Source organism: Amaranthus tricolor, chromosome 17 (genome assembly GCF_026212465.1).
Source record: "Amaranthus tricolor cultivar Red isolate AtriRed21 chromosome 17, ASM2621246v1, whole genome shotgun sequence".
NCBI lineage: Eukaryota > Viridiplantae > Streptophyta > Magnoliopsida > Caryophyllales > Amaranthaceae > Amaranthus > Amaranthus tricolor.
The window spans coordinates 15,113,505-15,125,950 of NC_080063.1; the positions used below are offsets into that span (position 1 = coordinate 15,113,505).

The 12,446-nt window shown below is 35.9% G+C and overlaps 1 protein-coding gene across 1 annotated transcript; it reads left to right on the forward strand.

Moving 5' to 3' along the window:
• Positions 1-3,387: 3,387 nt before the first annotated feature.
• On the forward strand, positions 3,388-11,964 carry LOC130804584 (probable phosphoribosylformylglycinamidine synthase, chloroplastic/mitochondrial). The gene is made up of 4 exons (XM_057669068.1): positions 3,388-3,591; positions 5,315-5,369; positions 5,638-8,439; positions 9,755-11,964. Exons 2-4 carry the CDS (start codon positions 5,316-5,318, stop codon positions 11,132-11,134), a joined length of 4,236 nt encoding a protein of 1,411 aa, XP_057525051.1. The 5' UTR covers positions 3,388-3,591; position 5,315; the 3' UTR covers positions 11,135-11,964.
• The last annotated feature ends 482 nt before the right edge of the window (positions 11,965-12,446 follow it).

A 12,446-nucleotide genomic window follows, 5' to 3' on the forward strand; every position in this document is an offset into this window, starting at 1 on the left:
ATGAAATCTCATTAAGTTTGCAATCAGTCAATTCTCATGACTAATTTTTTATTATCAGATTTTCATAAAGTTGTACCTATCTAAACAAGATATAAAAAATTAAATATATACAATGTTTTCCTTATTATTGATAACAAAATGACGTTTTTGATTGACCCTTAATAAAAAGTGTTTTTTTACATAAATAGCAAATACGTACACGTGTGATTTTGACGTTTGACAATTATATATACAATTGTGTTTGGCCACATCCTCCTTTACGGGTATGGTTTGATGCCTTCCTTTATTCTCAAATCCTGATCATAATTTTGTATGAGCGGGATACACTAAATATTATGATAAATTAAATATACAATTTTCTTTTTTACCCATCATTTTTATGTATAAATGTTTTTTTTTTTTTTTTACCCATAACATATACTCCATCATTTTTGATGTACAAATTAAATGTCTTTTTTTACCCATCATTTTTTATATACAAACATATCTTTTTTAAAGTTTTAATTATAAAGTACTCCTATTATTTATTCCACCTTTTTGTATTTGTAATATTTTCCTGGTTTCAAAAAAAACAACTTCGAAAGTATAGATAGTAGTGTCTGTTCAAAAAATTGAAAATAATATATTATTTAAAAAAAAAAATCCTAAACTAAGCTTTTAGAAAATTTTAATTCTCAAAATAGCGTCTTCATGTTTGAGCTTAAAGTCAAGTATGTTCGCTGTTACCAACAGTGAACAAAGAAACTAGTAAAAAAAGTCAAAATTCTTTGTTTGTTGTTACTAACAGCGAACAAAAGAAACTAATGTCATAGTGTTGGAAGGGACAAAAAATAAACAAAGTTTGTTCGCTATTATCAAGGGTGGATCCAGCTGGATCCGGAGCCCACCCGTGAGAGCATTGAAATTTTGTAAAAAAAATTGTTAATTATAGGATTTGAACCGAAGACCTTCTATATTGAAGTGTTTATGGGATAGTCATGACCAATTAAGCTACACATTTTCTATGTAATTTTTATCTCTTACTATTCTTATTAATTCATAATTTGAAAAATTATTGTCCCGATATGAAAACTCGTCGAAATAGATTATAAAAAATTATTTTTTGAGTTGAATTCAAAACATTAATTTTTAACACATATATCTATGATTGTTTAAAATTTTTGATTGAATTTTTTATCATGATTGTGCTAGCATTGAGTTTGAGTTCTGGATCCGCCACTGGCTGTTATTAACCTCAGCTTTGGCATAAAGACGCTTATTTAGGAAATTATAATTTTCCGAACCTTGTTTTGAGATTTATTTGATAATAAGCTTATTTTTTCCATCTTTTGTGTTTGTTCACCAAGTTGGTACACTGACTTTATTCTAAAGAAAGTCCGGTATTTTTATCTTCTACTCCAACTCGAATTTTATGTATTATGATATTGATTTTCGAATCTCCTACAAAATTAGACAATGATATTTTTTTCGAGAATTATATTTATTTAACAATACGCAAAGTCATAGTAATATTGTTTTTCGAATTTGCTACAATTAGCCCAAATTCTCGTAAAAAGAAAAATAGTTCACCAAGTACAACTTAACAATGTGATCTAAAACTCCATATATATGTGTAGAATTAGGTAAAAACAGCTAAGGGGTACATATCTGATTTTATTCGTTAATAAACAGATCAAATCGAAGTGGACTGGCTTCTAACGCCATCAAAAACTAATTCTAAGACTATCCATTTTGGTTTCGACTAAGTTGAACTACTCGCTAACTAGCTTTTTCTAGTCCTATAAATAATAGAAAATTTGAAATAGATAAGATTAATTATAAAAAAAAACACAAAATAAGAGCAAAATCAACTTATTTTCAAATGTAAGCCCCTCCAGCTCCAGAACTCAGGTTCGGTATTATTAGCAGTTAGAAATTGCCAACAGAGGCAAACTGGTCAAAAAAGTCAACCAAGCTGTACTCACTTACTAAGTGCAAACAGAGGAAAACTTGGTCAAACAGGGTCAACTCTCTGTTTGCAGTTACTAACTGCGAACAGGAGGTTGACTCTATTTGACCAGCAGTTGTTCGCACTTAGAAAGAAGCTGTTGTATTTAAGGACATACCTGTTTGCATTTACTAACTGCGAACAGGTGATTTGGTAAAAAAAAAGTCAACAATCCTGTTCGCAGTTAGTAAGTGCGAACAACTTCTTTAGCTTTTTTTTAATCAAACCACTTGTTCGCAGTTTGTAAGTGTGAACAGACCCATACCTCAAGTTTGGAATTGTAGGTGCTTAAATTTGAAAATAAATTAATTTTACTCTTATTTAATGCTTTTTTTTATAATTAATCTTATTCCTTTCAAATTTTTTAAATAATACTACATGCCCAGTCCAAAATAAAGTTTCAAGCCCAAACTCAAAACCCCAAATCCATAATTTGTGCAGCCTTTAAAGATTTGAACTATCTTCCTTATCCAGAAAGTTATTAGGATAAAAATAAATTACCAAATAAGCATCGGAAATTTTAATCCACAACATAAGAGTTTTTGTGTCTGAGCATAAAATCATGGCTTATTCGCTAATAGTAACAAAGAACAAGAGAAGAACAAGTTAAAAGTCAAAAAATTTTTTACCACAAATTTGTTTGCTATGAGTCTATGACTAAAAGCGAACAAAAGAAAAACAATGCCATAACTTTTAAAAAGACAAAAATAAATCAATTATTATTTTGTTGTTCGTAACATCGAACTATCATTTGTTTTTTTTTTTTCCTTTTAAAGTTGAAACTCAAAATGAGATTATTAGGGTGAATAATTCTAATCATCATCATCATTATCCTACCCAATATATCCCGCACTTAGAAAAGTTAAGGTCAGAGTCTGGGGAGCAACTCATACCCATAAAAGAGAGCGCGGCCAAAGGAGTCCCCCGGCTCGAGGAAGATAAAGAGACGTGAAAAACACGTGCAAGAGAACTTTAAGGCCTATAGAAAGAGGAACCATTACAAAAGAAAACAAAAAACTAAAAAGAAAGGAAACAATAAGGGCAAGGAGTTAAGGGCACTAAAAGGCCCACTAGTCAGGCATCAATAATTTGAATAATTCTAATCAAATGTCTTATAATAATAATGCATTAATTCAAAAAAAGGTAAGAAAAAATGATAATTTAATAGTATAAATAAATAGTCGGAGTTTATAAAAGCATGCATAAGGAAAAACAAGAAAGTGAGATATTTTTATTAGAATCAGAAATCACAATGGATTCGAATCCGTATTAACGGGTCTGAATACTAATTTTTTTGGATCCATCACATCTGAGTCAAATCTAAATCCATTTAAATTTGAAGGATTCCCGAGTTTCCAAATAAAATCCAGGCCCGAATGCATGGATATTTAGGATCCGTTAAAAAAAAATTTCTAATCGTAATTGAGAACGTCCTAAACCCTCGTTTAAGTCCCCATTCTCTTGTCTCTCATTCAAACCCTAGTCCCTACGCAGGTTCTCCTTCACTTCCTCACTCTCACAGACTGTTCTCACCGTTCGTCTACCGCTGCTCTGTTTTCACCTGCGGCTGCTCCTCCTACTTCCTGCAAGCCTGTCGCCTGCCGGTACTATAGTTGTCTTTATTTTGTTTTCTAGAATGATTTGGGATAATATAGAGATTGATGTATTTTTTTAAAAAAAATTTTTGGAATAACTCATCAGGCCCTGCCGGTTAATTTTACCAATTTCTGTTTTTTTATCTTGATTGATACGATTCTATTTGTTCTTTTATTCTACCAATTTCATCTCTTTCTTAGCATTAGGTTGAAATTGTGGGTTAATTTCTGTTAAAGTTAAGGTTTGTTGGTTTTTTATCATTGTTTTGAATGGTTAGGGTTTAATGTGGACTTGGTTGTTAAAGTATTCAAATAAAATATCAATTATCTTTGTTAACACATGTTTATTGATTTTGTTGGTTGTACTGATAGTTTTATTTTTAATCAAATCACTGTTTAAAAAAAGGAAATTTCTCCCTAAAATTACAAAAAAAGTTGCATAACAACAAAATTGAAAACCCTAAAAACTCATAGGAGAATAAAAATAAAAACACACAAAAAGAATAAATTTGTTGCCTAATAATAAAATTAACACAACCCCAAAATTTTAAACTCTAAAACAAGCAAAATCAATAGTTGCCAAAAACTAGTAGGATCATTAAGACATAGAAAAGAACAAATTAGTTTCGTAGCAACAAAACCTATGTTATTTGGACTTGGGTACGGGTATTTGGATACGGCTGTGGATCCTATTGTTTATCAATACTTGTGTGTTTTGATGATCCTCTGTTTTTGTAAGCAATAGTTTCTCGTGCTTCAATTCAAGTGAATTCGGTTTTCTAATTTTATTTAATTTTAAAAAATACAAGCTTTTAAGTTAATTACCCAGTCCATTCAGGAGGCGCACAAGGCGCATGCCTCTTGTAGTGGGCTTCATGTTGCCTTGTTGAGGCATTTTCAGCCGAGCCTGAGCTCGAGGTGCACAAAGCGCAAAGTGAGGCGCACCTTCTAAAACTAAGATTCTAAGTGTTTTTGGCGGCTATTGATTCGATTTTTCTTATACTTGAGTTTTGTTGTTAGGGAACCAATTTGTTTTTTTTTCTATATTTTAATAGTCCTATGAGTTTTTGACAATTACTGATATGACTTGTTTTTGGGTTTGTAACTATAGGGTTGTGTTTGTCTTGTTGTTAGGAAACTAATTTGTTCTTTTTTTGTGTGCTTTGAACCCTATGAGTTTTTTGGCAGCAATTGATTTTGCTTGTTTTTGGGTTTATAATTTTGGGGTTGTGCGAGTGTTTTTATTAGGAAACAAATTTGGTCTTTTTTGTGTGTTTTGATGATCCTATGTGTTTTTGAAAATGATTGATTTTGGTTGTTTTTTGGGTTTATAATGTTGAGATGCATTAGTTTTGTCATTTGGAAACCAATTTGTTCTTTTCTATGTCTGAATGATCCTATGCGTTTTTTACAGCTATTGATTTTGCTTGTTTTTGGGTTTATGATTATACAGTTGTGTCAATTTTGTTGTTAGGAAACTAATTTGTTCTTTTTTTTTGTGTGTGTTTTGTTGATCCTATGAGTTTTTTGGCAGCTATTGATTTCACTTGTTTTTCGGTTTATGATTTTGGGGTTGTGGTAGTTTTGTTATTAGGAAACTAATTTATTCTTTTTTGTATGCTTTGATGATCCTATTTGTATTTGACAGCTATTGATCTCACTTGTCTTGGTTTATATCTTTGGGGTTGTGTTAGTTTTTTGCTTAGGAAACTAATTTGTTTTTTGTTTATAGGATGGCAACCCGCTCCAATTTTATGGGTTCCAAACTATTGAACCCAGAATTGAAGGTACTTATTCAAATGAATTCCTCATGCTTTTATCTTGATTATTTTTGGAAAAAAGAATGAAAAGTCATAAGTGTTATTAGAAAGTACTGTTTTTGCAATTTTTATGGATTTTTTAAACTTAGAATTGACATTTTGAAATTTTGACTATTAGATAAACTATAATTTGAGCTTAGACATGTTATATTTATGGCGGTTCTCTTCTAGAGTGTTATTGTAAGTTTTATCGGTATTTGATAGGTTTTGATTTGTGTTTTTATTTTCTTAACAGGGTTATGGACAACGTAAATTATTTCTGTCTCGAAATTCTATTAGCACGCGTAAAAATTTAGGCCATGGGCTGGTTCGTTGCTCTGGTCAATTACCAAATTTTCTTAACCATAGTGTTGGTTTGAAGAGTTCAAAGTTAGGGAAGCTGAAGGCTATTGTTTCAGGAGATGTCCCGGTTGCATTAAGTGAAGAATTACCACAGTCGGTGGATGAGGTAACTCATTTTTTCCGTGTTCCGCTGATTCAAGATAATGCTGCTGATGAGTTATTGAGGTCAATTCAGACAAAGATATCGAACGAAATAATTGATTTGAAAACTGAACAGTGTTTTAATGTTGGGTTGGAAACTGATCTTTCAAGTGAAAAACTTTTAGCTGTTAGGTGGCTGTTGGGTGAGACTTATGAACCTGAAAATTTAGGGACAAAGAGCTTTCTTGATAAGGAGACAATGGAAGGTTGCAATTCCATAGTTGTCGAGGTAGGACCTAGATTATCCTTTACAACAGCATGGTCCACTAATGCTGTATCAATTTTCCGATCATGTGGTTTAACTGAGGTAAATCGCCTTGAACGTTCTAGGAGGTACAAGTTGTTTTCTAAGAATTCTTTGTCAGAACAGCAGATACATGAATTCGCTTCCATGGTTCATGATCGAATGACTGAATGTGTGTATACTCAAAGGCTTACAAGCTTTAAGACAAATGTGGTGCCTGAGGAAGTTCAGTATGTGCAAGTGATGGAAAAAGGTAGAAAGGCGCTTGAAGAAATTAACGGAAAAATGGGTTTGGCATTTGATGAGCAAGATCTTCAGTATTATACTTGGCTTTTCAAGGAAGACATTAAGCGGAACCCTACTAATGTTGAATTATTTGATATTGCGCAGTCTAATAGTGAACACAGCAGGCATTGGTTTTTTACCGGTAAATTGGTGATAGATGGTATACCTGTGGAAAGGACCCTTATGCAGATTGTGAAGAGTACGCTGAAGGCAAACCCTAACAATTCAGTGATTGGGTTCAAGGATAATTCTAGTGCAATAAGAGGATTTATTGTGAATCAATTGCGCCCTCTTTTGCCAGGTTTAACCTGTCCTTTGGATGTGCAGAAACGTGATCTTGATATTCTCTTTACTGCTGAGACTCACAATTTCCCGTGTGCTGTTGCTCCTTACCCTGGTGCAGAAACTGGGGCGGGTGGTAGGATTAGGGATACACATGCTACAGGTAGAGGATCATTTGTAGTGGCTGCTACAGCAGGTTATTGTGTTGGAAACTTGAATATGGAAGGTTCTTATGCCCCTTGGGAAGATCCGTCATTTACTTATCCTTCGAACTTAGCTTCACCTTTGCAAATTCTCATTGATGCCAGCAATGGTGCTTCTGATTATGGGAACAAATTTGGGGAACCCTTGATTCAGGGTTACACTAGGACTTTTGGGATGAGGCTTCCAAATGGTGAGAGGCGGGAATGGTTGAAGCCGATAATGTTTAGTGCTGGAATAGGGCAAATTGAGCACGTCCATATAACCAAGGGCGAGCCTGAAATTGGCATGCTAGTTGTAAAGATTGGTGGCCCTGCTTATCGCATTGGGATGGGAGGAGGTGCTGCTTCGAGTATGGTGAGTGGTCAGAATGATGCTGAGCTTGATTTTAATGCTGTACAGCGTGGAGATGCAGAAATGGCACAGAAATTGTATCGTGTTGTTCGTGCATGTGTTGAAATGGGTGATAAAAATCCTATTATAAGCATCCATGATCAAGGTGCGGGTGGTAATTGTAATGTTGTAAAGGAGATAATTTATCCTAAGGGTGCTCAAATTGATATCAGGGCTGTAGTAGTTGGTGATCACACAATGTCAATATTGGAGATATGGGGTGCAGAGTATCAGGAGCAAGATGCCATATTGGTGAAGGCTGAGAGTCGTAGCATGTTACAATCAATTTGTGATAGAGAGAGGTTATCGATGGCTGTGATTGGAACTATCAATGGGGCAGGACGTGTTGTTTTGGTTGATGGTGCTGCTATTGAGAAAAGCCGTCTTGACGGAGTCCCCCCTCCCCCTCCCGCGGTAGATCTTGAGCTTGAAAAGGTGCTTGGTGACATGCCTCAGAAAACTTTTGAGTTCCAGCGTGTTGCCCATCCTCAAGAGCCACTTGATATTGCTCCTGGAACAACAGTGATGGATTCCTTGAAAAGGGTGTTAAGACTCCCATCTGTGTGCTCAAAGCGTTTCTTAACCACAAAGGTGGATAGGTGTGTCACTGGCCTTGTCGCGCAGCAGCAGACTGTGGGCCCCTTACAAATTACTCTTGCTGATGTAGCAGTTATTGCCCAGAGCTACACCAACTTCACTGGAGGTGCTTGTGCTATTGGCGAGCAGCCTATTAAGGGTTTGTTGAATCCTAAAGCAATGGCAAGATTAGCTGTTGGTGAAGCACTCACAAATCTCATATGGGCGAAAATTACATCTCTTTCAGATGTTAAAGCCAGTGGCAACTGGATGTATGCTGCCAAGCTTGATGGGGAAGGTGCAAACATGTATGATGCTGCCACAGCCCTTTCTGAAGCCATGATTGAACTTGGTATTGCTATAGATGGTGGAAAAGATAGTCTTTCCATGGCTGCCAATGCAGGTGGTGAGGTCGTCAAAGCCCCAGGAAATCTTGTAATCAGCGCCTACGTAACTACTCCTGACATAACAAAAACTGTTACTCCAGATCTAAAGCTAGAAGATAATGGAGTTTTGATTTATATTGATCTGGCTAAAGGAAAGCGCCGCCTAGGGGGTTCTGCACTTGCCCAGGTATCTTTCTTGCTTTTGAGAATCATTTTAATGTTTTCTTTAATATGCTAGTTTTAAGACTTGGCATATTGTTTTTCGTAGCCTCTATGAGAGCGGGATATGCTGCCTATGATGATGATGATAATCATGTTTATTGTCTTTCTGCTTGCATGAATATATACACCACTACCAGACTCATAACACAAAATACTTTTTTTTTTCCCCCATTTTTGGCCTTTTTTATATAGTATAATCGATCGATATCTCTCTTTCTTTTTTTTGCCTAGGGTGAGGCTGCTAATTTGTACCAATGTGCTCTTGTTAGATGTTGAACTGTGAAGGCCTTTTTGAATTAAATTTTACCTTGAAAGCATGAACTGAAGCTGTTGGAGCCATATAATGCCAGTGTGTGTACTCTTAAGGCTGCTAATTTGTAGCAATGTCTTTTAAAAATTCGGAAAAAATGGAATTAAATGCAAAAAGGTACAGCTAAGTTGGAGCTATATAATGCGAGGGTGTGTACTCTTAAACTCAGTGAGCGCCTGAGTTTAACATCAAATTAGCTCATTTCTTCTTGAAAAGAGATTTGGATAAGGTAAAATGACTTGGTCTTATTTGCTATAATGACGCTGCTGCTCGTAGTGTGTTTTGCCTCTGGATGGCGCTACATAACGAACTTCCTACTTTTCCCATCTCCTTAAATATGTGGGCTAAACTTCAATCCTCATCGTAAACTGTGCAAAAAAGAGTTGGAAAATTTGCAACATGTGTTCTTTCACTGTCCCTTTGTGAAGGATGTGAAAATGCAAGTGTTTATGGGCATCCACAGTGGCTCTGTTGGTTGCTCTTGGGATGATGAGGTCGATTTTTTCATTAAAATTAGCAAGGTGGGGTCATGGAAAGCTAAACTTAAAGTCATGGTGTGGACTGAAATGTTATGTTATGTTATTTGGTACTATGGAAATAAGGGCATTTTTGGTGATGAGAGGAAAAGTGAGACTTTTGTTTCTAGGGATATTCTTTTCAGAGTGTCGTGTAGAGCTAATGAAGAGTGCTTCAGCTTTTTGGTGAGGTTTGGTCTTGTAATGGTTCAGCTTCCCATAGCATATGAAGAGTGGCTTTTGCGCAACCCTTTGTTGGTACGGATGCTTCTTTTGAGGTGTCTTTTTGTTGGTTTGTCTTGGTACCTTTTTGTCTGTGGGCTCCTTTTGGCATTTTTCTTTGTACTTTGTTGCTATTTGTGTAGTTCAACTTTGTCTTGTTACAAAAAAACTGTTAGGCTGATTCATTTGTTTATTTGACTGATTCTCTTGCTTTTGTCGTTGCTTTCTTTTAGGCCTTTGATCAAATTGGCAGCCAGTCTCCTGATCTTGATGATGTCCCTTACTTTAAGAGATCATTCAATGCAGTTCAGGATCTAATCGCAGATGATCTCATTTCTGCTGGTCATGATGTTAGTGATGGTGGGTTACTTGTCAGCCTCCTGGAGATGGCTTTTGCAGGAAACTGTGGGCTTTCTCTGGAACTAAAATCTGAAGGGCATAGTCTTTTTGAAACTCTCTTTGCTGAGGAGCTAGGTTTGATTCTTGAGGTCGACACAATGTTAGTGGAATCAGTAAAGGGGAAATTAAGTAGTGCTGGCATCTCGTCGGAGATCATTGGCCGAGTCACTTCAGGGAAAACTATTGATTTGGCAGTTGACGGGATCATTCATTTGAACGAAGATGTGGCTTACTTGAGGGATATGTGGGAAGAAACCAGTTTCAATTTAGAAAAATTCCAAAGGTTGGCCTCATGTGTTGAATCAGAGAAAGAAGGTTTAAAGCATCGACAAGAACCTTCTTGGTCTTTGTCCTTCACCCCTGCTGTTACAGATGATAAATACATGCTTGCAACCACCAAACCAAAAGTGGCCATTCTCCGTGAGGAAGGTAGCAATGGTGATAGAGAAATGTCAGCTGCATTCTATGCTGCTGGTTTTGAGCCATGGGATGTTGCGATGTCAGACCTCCTTAGTGGAACTGTTTCTTTGAAAGAATTTCGTGGGATTGCATTTGTTGGAGGCTTTAGTTATGCCGATGTTCTTGATTCAGCTAAGGGTTGGTCAGCTTCGATAAGATTTAATCAACCTCTTCTAGATCAATTTCAAGAATTCTACCATCGACCTGATACTTTCAGTCTCGGGGTCTGCAACGGTTGTCAGCTTATGGCTTTACTTGGATGGATCCCGGGCCCGGAAGTTGGCGGTGTACATGGTAATGGTGGTGATACTGCACAACCTAGGTTCATCCACAACGAATCGGGACGATTTGAATGCCGTTTCACAAGTGTGTCAATTGGAGACTCTCCTGCTATTATGTTAAAAGGAATGAAAGGTAGTACCCTAGGTGTATGGGCTGCTCACGGTGAGGGAAGAGCCTATTTTCCAGATACTGATGTTCTAAACAGTGTTCTTGGTTCTGATTTAGCTCCCTTGAGATACTGTGACGACCTTGGGAAACCAACAGAAACGTACCCATTTAACCTTAATGGATCCCCTCTTGGGATTGCGGCTATCTGCTCTCCAGATGGCAGGCATCTGGCTATGATGCCTCACCCTGAGCGTTGCTTCTTAATGTGGCAATACCCCTGGTATCCAAAGCACTGGAATGTTGATAAGAAGGGGCCAAGTCCATGGTTGCGGTTGTTCCAAAATGCTCGTGAATGGTGTTCGTAATTTCTTTCGGCAGTCATTCTTATTCCTTGCATTTAGCGTAAGGATACTATCATATCTTGAACTACCACCTATATTTTCATCCTTTTGGCCTCTTGGTTCCCCCCTCTCCCTCAAAAAAATAAGTTATTTGTCTTCTAAAACACATTTTTTGCTCAGACCTTCCAAATTTGTTACAACAATTAGATTCACATTTTGTGCTCTTCAACTGCACCTGACAACTGTTAAAGCAAGTTCTTATGGAATAATTAACATTGATGGCATAAAAGAGGTTGTTTCATCATCCATTGCAACCTCGAGGGGCTATTACTGTCTTTAGTTACTACCGGGTCGTCTCCACAAAGATCCCCTCTTTTCTTGCTAAGTTACCTCTTGGTGAGTACCGGGCTTTCATCTTTTTCAAAGGCTCAAGCGCAACTACAACATTTCACTATCCCAATGCCGTTAAATGGCTTCCACCTAGGATGGGGTTTGAGAGAGTCAGATGTTATTATAGATGCTGACACTATTGATAAAGATTTCGAGATTTTAGAAGCAGTAGCAATCAAGTGTAACAATTATTTACATAAATCTGTATAAACTAAATTGCAATGTAAGCAGAAGTTTGCGAACCTTGATAGTAGCACTTGATATTTACTGTGAAATCCGAGTTGACGACATGTCTGCCATTGCTGAGCTTAATGAAGCTGCGGATGCTGCTTCCATTGATGATTGCTTTCTGAAATAATGAAGAGTAATGTACAAGTTGGTAATCCTAGTATAGTGGTCTTCATCTGAAAGTAATTTTAATGGACAAATTAGTTTAGTTGATATGATAAGTTTGTTTTTGATAGTATATTTGGCATACTCCCTTTGAACTAAAATTGTCTCGTAAATGGAGTAATCTCTTTGGAAAATTGAATTTTGTTTTAGTTGAAGCAAGTTTGTTTTTGATAGCATAGTTGACATACTTTTTTTCAGGTAAAGTGCTTTTAATGTAAATTTTATTTAATTTAATGTTTTATAATTTTTAATGAAACATAATTTGAGATATTTACAATTAAATATATGTATTGGCAAACGTGTTAAAATCAAATGAGTCAATAATAGTGAATAGGAGGGAGTATGAGTGAATTTTGAAAACATTAGGGTAAAATTACAAAAACAATTAAAAAAGATTGTGTCATAACTAAAAAGGAAAATTTGAATAAAATAAGATCTTTTAACAACTTAATTCCAAAAATAAGCTTCGTGAAAATTTAATTTCCAAAATAAGCGTCTGTACATCCAAACCTAGCTTTGGAGTAAGTCGCTGTTACTAACAGCGACTTAAAAA